At 43.0% G+C, this 16087-nt stretch overlaps 1 protein-coding gene across 2 annotated transcripts in view; it reads right to left on the bottom strand.

The window, feature by feature from the left end:
• Nucleotides 1-1473: 1473 nt before the first annotated feature.
• Zmpste24 (zinc metallopeptidase STE24) overlaps nt 1474-16087 on the bottom strand; it is a gene marked incomplete at its 3' end in the record, with an annotated part of 31695 nt that continues 17081 nt past the window's right edge. For both annotated transcript variants that reach the window (XM_029564108.1, XM_008834275.3), the window contains 4 exon segments: nt 1474-1658; nt 7304-7445; nt 10062-10214; nt 10733-10849. In XM_029564108.1, the coding sequence (XP_029419968.1) occupies nt 1474-1658; nt 7304-7445; nt 10062-10214; nt 10733-10849 (597 nt within the window).

Raw genomic sequence — 16087 nt, 5'->3', positions numbered from 1 at the left:
GCCTCTGCCTCCCAAGTGCTAGGATTAAAGGCATATGCCACCACGCCCGGCTATAAATAAAATATTTTTAAAAATAAATTGAAAAATAAAGAAGCGCCTTCTCAAATACTCCCCTGTATCTAGTATTTACGGCTTCCCAGGAGCAGTACCATGGCAGAGGGTGTTTATGTGACCATTTCCCCTTTTTATTATGAGATTATTAAACAGATTTTATAGTAACACAGACTCAAAAAAAAAAAAAGGACCTATGTTCCCCCTCATTTGTGGATCCTAGCACCAAATCCTTATTAAGTGCGTGCATATCCTGATGTAACTGTAGGAATCAGGAATATGGAAGGGAACCAGGGAGGTAAAGGGAAAGAAGGAACCTGAGAGAGAATAATAAGAGAAAGGAGTTACTAAAGGGAGAAATATGCAAAAAGGGGGTAAAGGGGAAGGGAGGAAAGAGGGCTATACAAAGAATTATAGAATAAAGAAGGAAAATTTTTGCCCCCAATACACAGTGGAAAAAAAAAAAAAGCCTTAAGCACAGAAGGAACCCTACAGGGATAGATGCTGGGAATCGAACCCAGGTCCTCTGCAAGAGCAGTCAGTGCTCTTAACCGCTGAGCCATCTCAATGCCAAGCAAAGTACCTGGGTACAGTATTTCATAAATATGTGTTAAATAAAATGCACTAAATTACATAATGTACCAAGGACACTCAGCAACTAAATGACAGAACTAGGACTCATTTCCAAGTCTATCTACTGCCAAAGTCTATTAACTGCTATGTCTCAATGAGACTGAGAAATTACACGTTTTTATTTACCTTATTTTATCTGTGGGGATTCTTTGATCATAAACATAAGAATATGAACCAGTGCGATGGCTCCATGGGTAAAGGTGATTGACTTGAGCTCGATCCCCAGGACCCACATGGTAGGAAAAAACCTACTCCCAAAAGTTGTCCTCTGACTTCCACGTGCATGCTGGTGGCATGCACGCACCTACATACATATAACATAATACACACAAAATAAATGTAATAAAAAATTAAAAACATAGTTGGGTGTGGTGGAGCACGCCTTTAATCTCAGGACTTTGAAGGCAGAGGGAGGCCTTCTGGAGCTCCAGGCCTCTGTGAGCTCCAGGCCAGCTGAGGCTACAGGGAGATCCTGTCCCACAAAAAACCAAAAAATAAAAATAAAAACAAAAACCCCAGTAACATATACACACATATGTAAAGATAGCTAATTATATGATTTTTATAAGAGCTTTCAGTTTCAGTATACATACGTATAAAAGCTTGTAAAGTAGTTATCATGTACCAACAACAGTAATCTCTCAACTACCAGAACTTTAAAGGGCCCTTGGTGTTTTTATTTTGACATCTCTGTGATTTTGATATTCACTGCATAGAAACTGGTATTATTTGGATTCGTCAAAGAAACTATGTATATAGACTAAGAGAATCTCAGGAAAAAGAACTCACTTTTACTTTAGTTTTTATTTCTTCACTGTCCCCTTGTCCATCATTGCGGGTTTCCATGCCAGGCTCCTCCTGGTTGTCTTTGCTTGGTACAGAGTACTCTTCCAGTAGAGTGTCAAACAAAACTATTCTTTTGTTCTTGAAGAAGCCATAAAAATAAGCATTGCTGTGGGAAGAGCGCTTAGATCCTAAGGAAAAGACACAAAGCATGGAAAATAATTAAAAAATATGTGGTCCTTTGGAACCACTGGAAAGGGATTTAATATTTTCAAGTTGTTTAATATCTGAAGAAATATTGTACCAATATGAAGCAGCAGCAAAGTGTCTGTTAGCATGCATTCCTGCCAACAAGCATGATCCACTTCTGTTCACAAAAGCCTTCTAACAATAGACAAATCTAAATATTCAACAGGTGCAGAATGATTATGGTAAAGCTATGAAATGGAATTTTAAGCATCCAGAAGAATATTATACCTATATATAGAATTTTAGTAAAAGCTTACCAATATATTGTGAAGAATACAAAAGCTCACATGTAGTTAAGGTTGATGTATTATCAAGAAATTAGCCAAAACAAATACAAAAAAGAAATACAGAAAAAAAGTGTTCCAGAATTACAGATTTTTGTTTCCTCCCTTTTACTTTTCTCTCTTCCAGGGCTTTATTTTGGCCTTTTTTTTTTTTTAAAGACAGGGTTTCCCTGTAGCCACAGCTGTCCTGGAACTCACTATGTAGACCAGACTGGCCTTGTCCTCACAGAGATCCCCCTGCTTCTGCCTCCCAAGTGCTGGGATTAAAGGCATGGGTCACCAGGCCTGGCCTCTTCCAGGGCTTTTAAAATAAGCACATACATCTATGAGCAAAAGTTCTTTTTTTTGAAGAACAAACCTAATTTTCACCAGTGGCTTAGAGAAGCTGAACTATGGGGTTTTGTTTGTTTGTTTTTTGGGTTTTTTTCGGTCCTTTTGAGACAGTATCTCCCAGTAGCTCCAGCTAGCCTGGAACCCATTATGTAGACCAGGTTGGCCTCCAACTCACAGAGGTCCACCTGCCTCTGCCTTTAGTGCTGAGACTAAAGGTGTGCGCCACCACGCCCAGCTCGTTGGTTTTATTCTTTATGTATTTCTTTGATTTCCAAATGTTCCTCAACATGCACTGAGCCGAAAATAGTGAATAAGAGCCCAGATTTTGGGCTCAGATCTTGGCTTTGATATCTAATAATTGTATAAATTTAGGAAACTTTCTGTATGCTTTAGTTTCCTGCTTAAGAAGCAAGGGTGACATTTACCTCATTTTTTTTAACAATGTACCCATATAAAACACCTCTATTGCCAGGTATGGTGGCAGGTATGTGAGTTCAAGGCCAGCCTGGTCTACATAAGTGAGTTCTAGGACAGCTGGGACTACAAGGGAAACCCTGTCTCAAAAAGACCAAAAAAAACAAAAAACAAAAAAAACCTACTATTACTCATAGGCTTTTTTTGATAAAGAAATAAAATATTTGTTTCTCTTGAGAATTTGAAGTTTCTTTTTTAAAATGTGGTATTTTGTACCTACATTACTTCTATTTTCCTTTTAAGATTTTTTGCTTTTATTCATGTGTATTTGTGTGTGTCAGTGAGAGTATCCACTAAGTGTGTGTGTGCATGTGCGCCTGTGGAGGTCAGAAGAGAGAATCAGAGTCCCTGGAGTTGGGGTTACAGGCAGTTGTGAGACACCTGACGAGGGTGATCAGACTGACATTGGATCTCTGGGAAGAGCAGCAATTCCTCTTAAACCACTGAGCCATCTCTCCAGACCCATTTTTTTAAAAAAAAAACAGGGTCTTATACATCCCAGGCTGATCTCCAAGTCATGTAGCTGTGGATGACCTTGAACTTCTGATCCTCTGCATCCATTTCTCAAATGATGAGATTTCAGGTGTAAGCCACAATAAAAGGCTTATGTGGTGTTGGGCATCAAATCCAGAGCCTTGTACATGCTAAGTAAACCCTCTATAAACTGAGCTACATGCCTAACTTCATGTCTATCCATATTTTAATGTAAAGTACTTGGCAGTATGTTCGGAATATAGTAAAGCTGAGCCTGGCATGGTGGCACACACCTTTAATCCCAGCACTCGCAGGCGGATCTCTGTGAGTTGGAAGCCAACCTGGTCTACATAATGGGTTCCAGGCTAGCTGGAGCTACTGGGAGATACTGTCTCAAAAAGACCCCCCCCAAAAAAAAGAATATAGGAAATTGATGGTTTAATTTTGTCAATACTATAGAACCATAGGCCCCGACAAACCATATTATCACTCTGAAATCTTATACTTCTTTTTCAGATATTTATTAATGTGTGTGTGGCAGGGTGTATTGGAGTGGTGCTCACAGAGGCCAGAAGAGGGCATCGGATCCCTTGGGAGTTGGAGTTACAGATGTCTGTGGGAATTCTAGCTTATTATGTGGGTGCTGGGTTCTAAATCCCAGTCTCACGATTGCACAGCAAGTGCTCTTAATGATAAGCCATCTCTCCATCTCATTTGTATTCTTCTTAAATTTCGGGGTGTGTACATACCATAGCATGTGTATGGAGATCAGAGGACAAATTTTGGGAATTGGATTTCTCCTGGGGACCTGGGGATCAAATTCAGATCTTTAGGTTTCGTGGCAAGTGACTTTACTCATTGAGCTATTTGCCCACCCACTGTTTTAGTGTTTTTTTCTTTAAAAAAAAATATTTTATTAAGTTTATTTTCTGTGTATGAGTGTACTGCCTGCATGTGTGTGAGTGCACCCATGCTGTGCAATGCCCACAAAGAACTGGAAGTGGAGTTATAGCCCAGTTGTTAGCTGCCATGTGGGTGCTGGGAATTGAGCATGGGTCCTCTGCAAGAGCAGCCAGTGCTTTTAACTGCTGAGCCATCTCTCCAGTCCCTTAATTTTCTTAATATTTTATATTTTACATTTTAATTAAAATGTAATTAATGGAAGCCAGGAGAGGGCATTAGTCCTCTGGAGCTGGGGTCACAGATGATGTGAGCTGCCCAATGATTGTCAGCACCCTAACATGGGAGCCGAGAACTCAACTGCAAAAGGAGTATACTCTCCTAATGGTTCAACCATCTCTCCAGCTCTTTTTTTAAAATTTATTTTTTATTTGTATGTGTGTATGCTTTTATTTGTAAGATTTTAAAATTTTTTTAATTTGTTTTTTTATTTTATGATTTATTTTATTTGTATTTATTGTATGAGTGTTATGCCTCCATGTATGTAATTACACCATGTACATGTAATGTCTGCTAAGGCAAGAAGAGAGTGTTGGATCCCCTGGAACTGAATTACAGATTACTGTTATTCACTACGTGGGTACTAGAGGAATCAAACCCAGGCCCTCTGCAAGAGCAGTCAGTGCTCTTAACAACTGACGCATTTCTCTGCCCCCCATTTTAAAATTTTTATGTGTGTATGTGTGTGTGTGCACACATGTGTGTGAGGGTGCCTCCAGAGGCCAGAGAGGGCACCAAAATTGGAGCTGGACATTACAGGCAATTGTGAGCCACCCAATGTGGGTGCTGGGGCAACGAACTTAGGTTCTTTGGAGGGGCAATACAAATACTCTTAATCGCTGAACATCTCTTGAGCCCAAATGTTTGTATTCTTACATGCACTTTTTCCCCCTGTCTACTACTGTAATCTTTCCGAGTTCAGGGAATTTCCCATTGTGCAGGTCTTAGGTGACACTACCTCTCATTTGGGAACTCTAAAAACCAGGTGTCTGCTTCCTCAGCAACTCCTGGCAACTGGCCCCGAGTACTGGTTTAGGAGGATGCAGGTGTAGCCCCGGGAACTCTGATAGTCATCTAATCACACAAAAAAGCAAGGCAGTCAAGACTTAATTCTGCAGTGTGCGTAGGTGCAGGAATACTAGGGTTATATGCTTTGTGTATGTGTGCATGTGGTTGGCACAGGACAACCTCAGGTATCATCCTCAAGAACGCCATCTACCTTCTTTGAGACAGGGATAAACCCTTGACTAGCGTTCTGCAGTGGCAACAACAGTGTCCCTTTCATAGTGGTGTGCCCTATGATCCCAAATTCCTGGCTGCACTATATAAAAGTCCATTTTCCAGGGTTGTAAACAACTTTCTGAAGATTTTGTATGTGGTATCACAAAATATTTCAGTAAGAAAATTTTCTGGGTATGGTACTACATGTCTTTAATTCCAGTACTCAGGAGGCAGAGGCAAGCAGAGCTCTGTGAATTCAAGACCAGCCTGGTCTACATAGTGAGTTCCAGGTCAGCTGGGGCTATAGGGAGAAGACCAAAAAAAAAAAAAAAGAGGGAGGGAGGAAATTTTTCTGCTCAAATCAGTCCACTGGCTGCTACTACTTGGCAGCATTATCACTAAGACAAAGTTTAAAAGATATTTCAATATATAACAGCCGTTAGAACTCTTAATTCCTTACAAACTTGTTCTTTTTCCAGTTTTTGCCCCCTTCTCATACCACTTAGCCATTGACCTACATCAAAATCTAGGCTGTTGTCCTTAAGGTCTCTGTTTGCCCACATGTAATCTATCGGCACACTGCATCAACACCACCTCTGTAGCCCATCCCCAATGGTATCTATTTCTCCTCAACTACTGTTGCCCTAATTTAAAGAAACCACTTCTAACAGCCTCCTAACTGCTCCCTCTGCTTCCACTCTTGCCTCTCCCTACAATGCATTCTCACACAGCAGCTCCAGAGTCTCCTGGCCTGGTGTGGTGGCTCACACCTGTAATCCCAACACTTCAGAAGCAAAGGCAGGAAGGAGTTCATGATCAGCCTTGGCTATATAGTAGCTGGAGGTCTGTGTGGGCTACATGAGACTTAAACAACAACTCTCTATGCTGACTCACAAAGGCCTGCATGGTCTGATACTTGCCCAACTGTTACACTCTTCTGGCTGTTCATTTTGTTTGTTTGTTTCTTCTTATTCTGACAGATGTTTGTGTGTGTGTGTATCAGTTCTAAGCTGGCCTGGAACTGATAGGCAGATCTATCTGCCTCTGCCTCCCAAGTACTGGGATTAAAGGTGTGTACCACCACGCCCAGTTTTAGGTGCTCATTCTTTTGGTTTATAACCATCTTTGCTCTCCCTTCACTTCCCAACTGCTTCTCACTGGTGATATTTTAAGTTTTAATGGAACACAGTCAGGCTCATGTTTATTCACCGTCTCTGACTGCTTCTGCACACTAATGGCATAACTGAACAGATGCAAAAGACACTATGCAGCTGGGTGCAGGAGCACACGCCTTTAGTCCCAGCACTCGGGAGGCATAGGCAGGTGGAGCTCTGTAAATTCGAGGCCAGCCTGGTCTACACAGTGAGTTCCAGGCCAGCTGGGGCTACAGGGAGATTCTGGTCCAAAAAGACCCACAAAGATTTAAACACTGAATATCCATCTGGGAGGAGTTAAGGGGAGGAGCTGGGGATGAGTATGATCAAAATACATTGCATTAAATTCTTAAACAATAAAAATATACATTTAAAAAATTGAATATCCAACTTTCAAAACTACAGGGATTGGAGAGATGGCTCAATGGTTAAGAGCACTGGCTGCTCTTGCAGAGGACCTGGGTTCGATTCCCAGCACCCAAATGGAGGCTAACAACCATCTGTAACTCCAGGTCCAGGGGTGCCAATGCTCTCTTCTGACCTCCATGGGTACTGTACAACACAGGTGCACTTAAATACAGGAAGGCAATACACTCATATATATAAAATAAAAATAATATGAATGTTTTAAAAAGTCTTGAAAACAAATCATTCAAATAAACCCTTCTCACCTCCACATGGCCTTACCTTCCACAACATACACTTTGGTCAAAGGAAAGTCAATATTCTTTGCCATCACTTCGATTTCTTGTTTAAGCTTTCCCTCAGGCAAAGGTGTGAATTTATCAAATAAAGGGGCAATATAATCAGCATAAATTGTGACAAGAACCTGAAACGTAACAGAAAAACCTACGAATATGTTCTCAAAGAAAACTACACATTATTAATTATATTGATACAATTACGTTCATGCACCCCAAACCTGAGACAATATCTGTTTATGATTTGAATCAAAGTAGTATTATGACAACACAGCAAACCTATCAATTTAATTTTAGAAGATAATGCTACTAGTAGTGATTAAGATCTCTGGGTGGTAATAAACAGGCCCTTTCTGGAGATTCCTGGCACTTCACAAGCCAATAATCTTGATTAATGTGACGTCTTTGCTAAACAAGCATTATCAGAACTTGACTCTGGCTGGGTATGATAGTGTACTGCTGTAATCCCAACAATTGGGTGGCAGAGGCAGGAGGATCATAAATTCAAGGCAAGTCTAAGTTACATAGCTAGACTCTGTCTAAAACAAAAACAAACAGGGCCAGTCAGATGGTTCAGTAGGTAAAGGCACTTGCCACCAAGTCTGACAACCTGAGTTCAATTCCTGGAATCCACAGAGTAGAAGGAGAGTTGTCCTCTCACTTCCACAAGCATGTCCCCTCCACATACATACATACAAAACAAATGTAAAAAGCAAACACCCTTCCAACAAAAACAAAGAAAAACTCCACCCCAAACAACAACAACAAAACAAGTTTGCGTATATTTTCTGTTTTTTAGATATTGTCTCACTATGTAAACCAGCTGGCCTCCAAACACAGATTTATATCTGCCTCTGCCTCCCAAGAGCTGGGATAAAGGCACCTCCCACATTATTTTTTTTTTCTTTTTTCAAACAGTGTTGCTTTGTAGTTCTGACTAGCCTAGAGCTTGTTCTGCAGACCAAGCTGGCCTTGAACGTGCAGCAACCTTCCTGAGCTGCCTACAACTTGGTTTGTTTTTCTCTAAAATCAGTCCCGAGGTTCAGAACCATACTCTGGTTGAATGCACTTCTGGAAGTGTTTCCTCAGCTCTTTCCTCTTACTTCACTTTGCCATACAGTAGACACTGGTCCAACTAGCCACCATTTTCTGATCTTATTCCAGTAGTGACAGGTACAGTAATGAGCAGCACATAATTCAGATGAAAATATTCATCATCAACAGAGTTGAAGAAATGATAGTATTTTCGAGGGTCGGTGGACAGAACATGGGACGGCATTATTCCATGTCTGTGCTACAAAACACTTTAGAACACGAGAAACAGAAAAAAAATGTAAGAGGAAAAATGGGGGGTGAGGGGAAAAGGGAAGGGGAAGGAGAGAGGAATGTGGCAGCAGGGAGGAAAAAGGAGAAGGCAGGCTGAGAATGGGTAAAGGAGCAAGGGAGGGAGCAGAGAAGGGCACCGAAAGGACAAGCAGGCACGGTGGCTCATGCCTGCAGTCTCAGCACTTGGAAGGCTGAGGCAGGACAATTGCCATGAATTTGTGGCCAGCCTAGATTACATGCCTGAACTACAAAGATGCTTCTCAAGAAACAAACTAACCAATCTCAAGACAAAAACAAAAACAAAGAAATGAAAGAGGGAGGAAAGGGATAAATGAGAAGGGAGGACAGGGAGAGGCCAGAGGCCAGAAGGTAAAGCACATGTCTTTTTTCCTTCTGAGACAAGATCTCTAACCCAGGCTGGCCTCACTATATGCCTAAAAGTAGTCTTGAATTTCTGATCCTCCTGTCTTCACCTCTCCAACACAGCACTATACCTGTTTGATGCAGTACTGGTGATGGAACCTAGGACCTTGTACATGCTAGACAAGCACTAACCAACTAAGCTCTACTCCCAGCTCCAGGCTTTGTTTTTTTTTAATCTCTCTTAAATCTATTTTATCTTCAAAATATTAGTACTAAAGGGCAGTCCCAGTTTTGGGGAGTGAGGAGAAAATGGGGCAGGAGAACTTAAAAAAAAAAAAGAAAACATTAGTGCTTTATAGGTTCTGTGGGGTCATTCAAGAGTCATCTATCCATTCCTGTCAAACTCATAAATGCACAGCCCCAACTTCAACAACGAGCTTCTGGCAACTCTAAGAGTTGGCCAAAAGAGAACAAAGTTTATGAATCAACTCTCATATTTTTGAATCTCAAAGTAGGAACCACGAGGGAAATTCACATAAGCACCTGCTCACATCTCATCCTCTTCTTAAGAACTAGTTATAGCCCAGTATGGTGTTGCACGCCTTTAATCCCAGCACTCAGGAGGCAGAGGCAAGCAGATCTGTGAGTTTAAGGCCAGCCTGGTCTACATAGCAAATTCCCACTGGGACTACAGGGAAACCCTTGCTCAAAAAAACGGGGGGGGGGGGGACGAACGGACAGACAAACAAAAAATCCTATTTATATGATAATGAAAACATGACAATCTTAGCAAGGAAGTTTTTTAAAGAAAACGAAATGGGGGCTGGAGAGATGGCTCCGCAGTTAAGAGGGCTTGCTTCTCTTCCTGAGGACCCACATTCAGGTCCCAGCACCCACATCACTGACTCCAGCACCAAGGATTTGAAGTCCACTTCTGGCCTCTGCAGGCACCCATAGGTGGCATTCACTCAACACAGACAAGCAGACATATACATAAATAAAAATAATTTCTTTAATCTTAAAAGAAAAATAAGAAAATCAGAGAATTTACTCACCAGAGAAACAACTAATGTGAACAGCCATGCATAAATAAAAAAATAGTCACCTCCAATTTTAATAATGTAAAGCAGAAGGGAAGACACAGGCAATAAAATGCATTGAGTCACAATAAATTTTTTGATTGCATCTTTCATAAAAAACTCCAAAGTCTGAAAAAGAAAATATTACCATTATTAACTAAGAAACTGGCTTGCTTTTAAAATGTCTAGTAAATAAACAAAAGGCACATTAGTCAAGCAATTTTTTAAGATTAATATGTAGTAAAACTGTTAGATGATACTAGGCACCCTAAGACAATAATAAGTGCCTTAGACACAACTGAAATATTATTAGCTGAAAACCACTAAACATTAGAGCTCAAAGTGTATTTGTTTTCTGGAGTTTGTTTGAGTTAAGGTCTCCCTGTAGCCCCAGCTGGCCTGGAATTCACTATGTAGACCAGGCTGGCCTCAATCTCAGAGATCTGCCTGCCTTGGCCTCCCAAGTGCTGTGATTAAATGTGTGTTCCACCACACACAGCTCAAGAGTTTATACCAAGACTTCAAACTACCATCTTTCCCATATCTGTGGGTTTTTTTCCTTCACTGACTCAAGCTCTAACACAGCAAACCATATCTAAATTATTACATTAAGACTAAAGCACAGAAATCTTTACATTAAAAAATACCTGATGATTGAAGCCATGTTTTTCTTCTATCACGAAAGTATTATAAAGACTCCATGGCAAGCCAGTTAATGCGCTGAAAAGAGTAGCCAACAGCAGAAACACCAAGGATTGAGTGATCTAAGCACAAGAAGAAAAAGAATAGTTCTCAAATGAATAATATGAACAAGTATGTGCTGAGTGCTTATTCCATCCCAAGCAATGCACGTGATTCCATGGGTAGCACAGATCCATAACATCATCCTGACCTCAGAAAAAGTTTACTTATAAGAGGTAAAAAGACAATTAAGAGCTGGGCCTTTAATCCCTTTAAGGGCTACAGAGATGGCTCAGAGAGGTTAAGAGCACGGGCTGCTCTTGTAGGGGACTAGGGTTCAATTCCCAGCTCCCACATGGTGGCTAACAACTGTCCATAACTCCAGTTCCAGGGGTTCCAACAATCTCTTCTGACCTCCATGGGCACTGCACAACACAGGTGCACCTACATGCAGGCAATACACTCACGCATAAAATAAAAATAATACTCTTTTGTGAAGCAGCAGCTGAGGAGATTCGGGCAATCACCAGGGCCACGAGAACCCCAAGGAAGGAGTCAAGACTGAGAACAATCATATTAATCTGAAGGTGTTGAGGCAGGATGGTTCTGTGGTGCAGTTTAAGATTAAGAGGCAAGTTGGGCATGGTGGTGCATACCTTTGATCCCAGCACTTTAATCCCAGCAGAGGCAGGCGGATCTCTGTGAGTTCAAGCCCAGCCTGGTCTACATAGTGAGTTCCAGGACAGCCAGGGCTAAAGAAATAGTATTACTTGTAACTATTTGCCAGGTGTGGTGGTGCATGCGTTTAATCCTGGCACTCAGGAGGCAGAGGCAGGTGGATCTCTGAGTTCAAGGCCAGCCTGGTCTACATAGTGAGTTCTAGGACAGCTGGGGCTACAGGGAAACCCTATCTCAAAAACACCAAAAAATAAATTAATTAATTAAAATAAAAATAAACTGAGTGTAATGGCATACATCTTTAATCCCAATAGACCTCTATGAGATGGGAGGCCAGCCTGGTTGTTACATAGAAGTGTCCTCCAACTGACAAACTAAACTGGCAAGATCTAGTCACACCTTCTTCCCAAGTTTGGTTGCACCTGCTTGCTAGGATTATAACTGGTCTTCTCCAAGAAAAAGAGGGTCAGAGGGGAGTCAGTCACCCCTCTCTCCCAATCAGTCAGCCTTAGCTGCATGAGGGAGAGGGACTAAGGATACAGAAGCAGAAAACACCATGAGGCACACCTCTCACCATTTTGTGAGGCTGTCTGGAGGTCACAGAATCTATGCTTAGGTGTGGACTTTCTAGCGCAGCCTAAAATGGAGGTGGGGAGGCACTCTTCTGTAAGTCCCTACCTTGTTAGTAAGTCCAATAAATTCGTTAGGATTTTCCAAACTGCAGTTTTGGAGAATTTGTACCTCAGTTTGTTGTAAGGATGGTGGGAGGAGGGAGGCCGGACGCCACGCACATCTCCAAGAAGTCATTTTTAGCAGCAGTTGGTGTACTTGAGCAGGATATGACAAAACTGAGGATGAGTTTGGGAAGAGCAATGGTGATGTCTGATATGGGGAGAAGACCAACGACCAAAGCAAAGTTGGGTGAGGGGAAAGTGTGGGCAGAGCAAATACTGACCTAGTGGGCCATCCCCATAGGCCCAGTGGGGGTAGCGGCAGTGGCATGGAGAATACAGTGGATGGTGAGATGTGTGACTACGGTGAGGCCACCTAAACAGGTGAGATCAGTGGGGGAAATCCCAGGATAGCAGCCCTCTTATAGGTGATATGGAATGATATGCCTACTTGACTGGTGGGGTCTGTCATGTGAGTATGGAGATGTCTTGAAGACAGAAGGTCTAGAACAAATTTTGCAAGCCCTGGGAGTAGCCCATCAGAGATGGAAGTATCAGCAAGAAGCTGTGGAGGTTGCCTGGCTGCTGCTATTGGTAGTAAGAACTCTGTCTCAAGCAGAGGCAGTAGTCCGGAGGGAAACTGAAGGTCTAAGAGAGGAATTAAAGCGACAGAGGAATATGAGGCTGGCCTCTTCAGTACTGGTTTCTGACCTTGCTGGTAAATTGGATAAGAGAGAAAAGGAGATGGAGGTATTGGCATGGCTAGGAGTTCTAAAGGGAAGAAAACCAGATCAGATTGATAATTTAAGGCCCATCCTGGGACCCCCAAAACCTGGAACCCCCGGGAAGAAGGAGCACCAGGTAATGATGAAGTAGGAAGCAGCCAAGAAATAGTGGAAGATGCCCCTTGGGTCTGACCTTTAATTCAATGAAAAGGAAAATTCTTGGTTCAGCATGCTGATGGAAGTTTTAACAATAGCCTGGCGCAGGAGACCATGGTAATCAGCGAACACTCAGCACCAGAGCTGTTAGAACTAGGGAAGATATTCAAACAAGCAGTGAAGGCACCCCCTACCCACCTGGCTTGTGAGGCTATGGGACATGGGGGCAGGTGGAATTATTTTGAGCTCTACAGAAGCAGAGAAGCTGAGCAATATGACCACTCATCCCTCCTTGAGACAAAGACTTCACAATCTAAAGCAATATGAGGGAAATCAGTCCATGATGGATTGGCTCATATGAGCCATTAGGGACACATGGTTATCCCCAGCTAAGAGTTCCATGAAAACCAGAGACTGGAAGACCATAGAGGAAGGACAGGCATTATTGAGGGAACTGGGTATAAGGGAAGCTGTGTTTGATGCCCAATTCACAGGCCCAGACAAGGCTGTTTTTACTGGAAACTTAATTCAGCAAGGCCCACGAGACTGGTATGAAGCTTTGGTGGCAGTGCTGAGCCCCATGGTTAGGCGTGACCTGTATGAAGCAGGAGAGACCTTAGCGGATTTAAATGATTTGGACCAACATGTAAACTGGGTTCACAAGGTGCTAAAGTAGGTAGACACTTGGGAAAAGGGCAGGAACCCAGTAAAACAGCCCATCCTTGTCTCCCGAGCACAGATATGGATGGATCTGTGCAGAGCAGGAGTTGCCAGGGACAAAATTGACAGGCAACCAAACTCTGTGCTGGTGAGCCTATGGAGGGCTTTAAGACCAGACCGGAAATTCACCACAGGACTAAGAGACACTGGAGACCAGGAGGTACAGGTAACTCCAACTAGACCACCCGCTTCAGAGGAAGGCAGCCTCACAAGATGGGAGCCCCTCCAGCCACTCCCCTAATGGGGTGGCCAAAGTTGCCTACAGCTGAGGGCCATACTGGGTAACTGGAGGCACCATGTTGAATTGGTCCCCCATTAATATACAAAACATATGGGCCCTAGTGGATACTGGAGCAGAGTGTACATGATACATGGCAACATCCCTAAATACCAATGGATGGCAGTGGACAGGTAGGGGATAAAACCATATGGTAAAGCAGACTAGACTCATTCTGAGAGTGGGAAATTATCCCCCTCAGGAATACAAGGTGTACATCTCTCCCCTGAGAGAGAAAATTCTAGGGGTGGATGCCCTACTGGGTCACACCCTACATACTACTGAGGGTACAAACAGCAATTACTTGGGGGTGGGCAAGATGGGAGCCAGTCAAATTGCCCACTCCACAAAGGGTTGTGAATATCAAACAGTACTGGCTGTCTGGGGGTTGAGATGAACTTATGGAAAACATCCAGGAACAAGAATGGATAGAGATTATCTGTCTAGCCCAGAGCCCTTTTAGTGGCCCTGCTTGGCCTATCAGGAAGGATACTAAAGAATGCATTATCAAGGTCCACTACAGCATGGAAGGACCCCATTTTAGTTAGAAGTACTGTGTTGGGTACAGCTGCATGAATGGGAGGCATTCTTTGGTATCCTCTTAGGTGCTCAATCCCAAGACCAACTCACATTCACATGGAATGGAGGACAATGGACCTTCAAAGTACTTCCCCAAGGTTATTGCCACAGCCCAACCTTTTTTTTTTTTTTTTTTGAGACAGGATCTCCCTGTAGCCCCAGCTGGCCTAGAACTCCCTACATAGACCAGGCTAGCAAGTGCTGGGATTAAAGGTGTGAGCCACCACGCCAGGCCACAGCCCCACATTTTGTCATGGGATGGTGGCTGGTCCTGTCACCCTGCCCTCCCTCTGTGAAGAGGTTCTACTATATAGACAACATAATGCTAACTTCTGAGTACTTTACAGATTTGGAAGCTCATTTGGGGGACATGCAAGTGTACCTGAATGAGTGAGGATAGGAAATCAACCTGCACAAAGTACAAGGGGCAGGTACAGTGTTAAAATTTTTAGGAGTTTTATGGTAGTGTAGGACTCGCATCATACTCAGTATGGCTGTTGGAAAAATTTTTACAACCTGTACCAATAAACGCAAAACAGTTACAGGTATTTTGGGGGCTTCTAGAGTATTGGCAAATTTTTATACCTCACTTTGCTCAGGTCACCTGTCCCCTATATAATTTAATAAAAAGAGGTGCTACATGGGATTGGGATGTAAAGGCCCAAGAGGCTTTTAAGCAGGCCAAGATACTGGTCAGGCAAGCTAAACAGCTGTGTGCCCCAATACCTTGGTGTCCCTTCCTCTTGGAAGTCATCAGGGACCCTGAGGGCTATGGATGGAGCTTATGAAAAGGGACAGAGTCCTGGTACAGACTCTAGAACAGCAACTGCTGGCTGTTGACAAAGCATTGCAACAGGTGGAATCCATTACAGACCCCACCCCCATTATTGTAAAAACTGCACAGCCCATAAAAGGATGGGTGGAGGGCCTGCTAGCCAAGCCCATGCCAGGTATGGGGCAAAACCAAACATTGCAAAGATGGCATGCATACTTACAACAGCGAGAGGTGGTGTAAGCAAGCCTGATCACTGATGCTATCCAGGCAGTACTAGGGCCAGTGTCATTTCAAGGCACAGAACCTCTCCCCTCGCCTCCTATAGTTGACCCTCCAGTAAGACCAGACCAAGTGCTAGAAGGGACTCCCCCAATTCCTGCTGATGCCTGGTACACTGATGGCACCAGCAGGGGTGCCAGACAAGAATGGGTAGCAGTGGCAATACTGACACTATGTGGCTGGAAAGGGGAGAAGAAGAGAGCAGTCAATGGGCTGAATGAAGAGCACTTGGCCAGTAACCATCTGTACTGACAGCTGGGCCACGTTCAAAGGCATAACCTTATGTATGGCCCAGTGGGAGAAAGAAAACTGGCAGGTGATGGGGCAGCCACTATGGGGACAACAGAAATGGAAGGAAATACACTGTAAGATGCAGCAGGAGCTACATGTGGGGAAGTGACTCAGACAGACTCATCCTGTCTGAGATTAGCTTACTCATCCCATCTTGTGTTCAGGATACA

This window comes from Nannospalax galili, unplaced genomic scaffold, assembly GCF_000622305.1.
Source record: "Nannospalax galili isolate Female #2095 unplaced genomic scaffold, S.galili_v1.0 scaffold1657, whole genome shotgun sequence".
Taxonomy (NCBI): Eukaryota; Metazoa; Chordata; class Mammalia; order Rodentia; family Spalacidae; genus Nannospalax; species Nannospalax galili.
The sequence above is the reverse complement of the archived record's forward strand: the minus strand, read 5'-3'. Positions and strand labels throughout refer to the sequence as shown.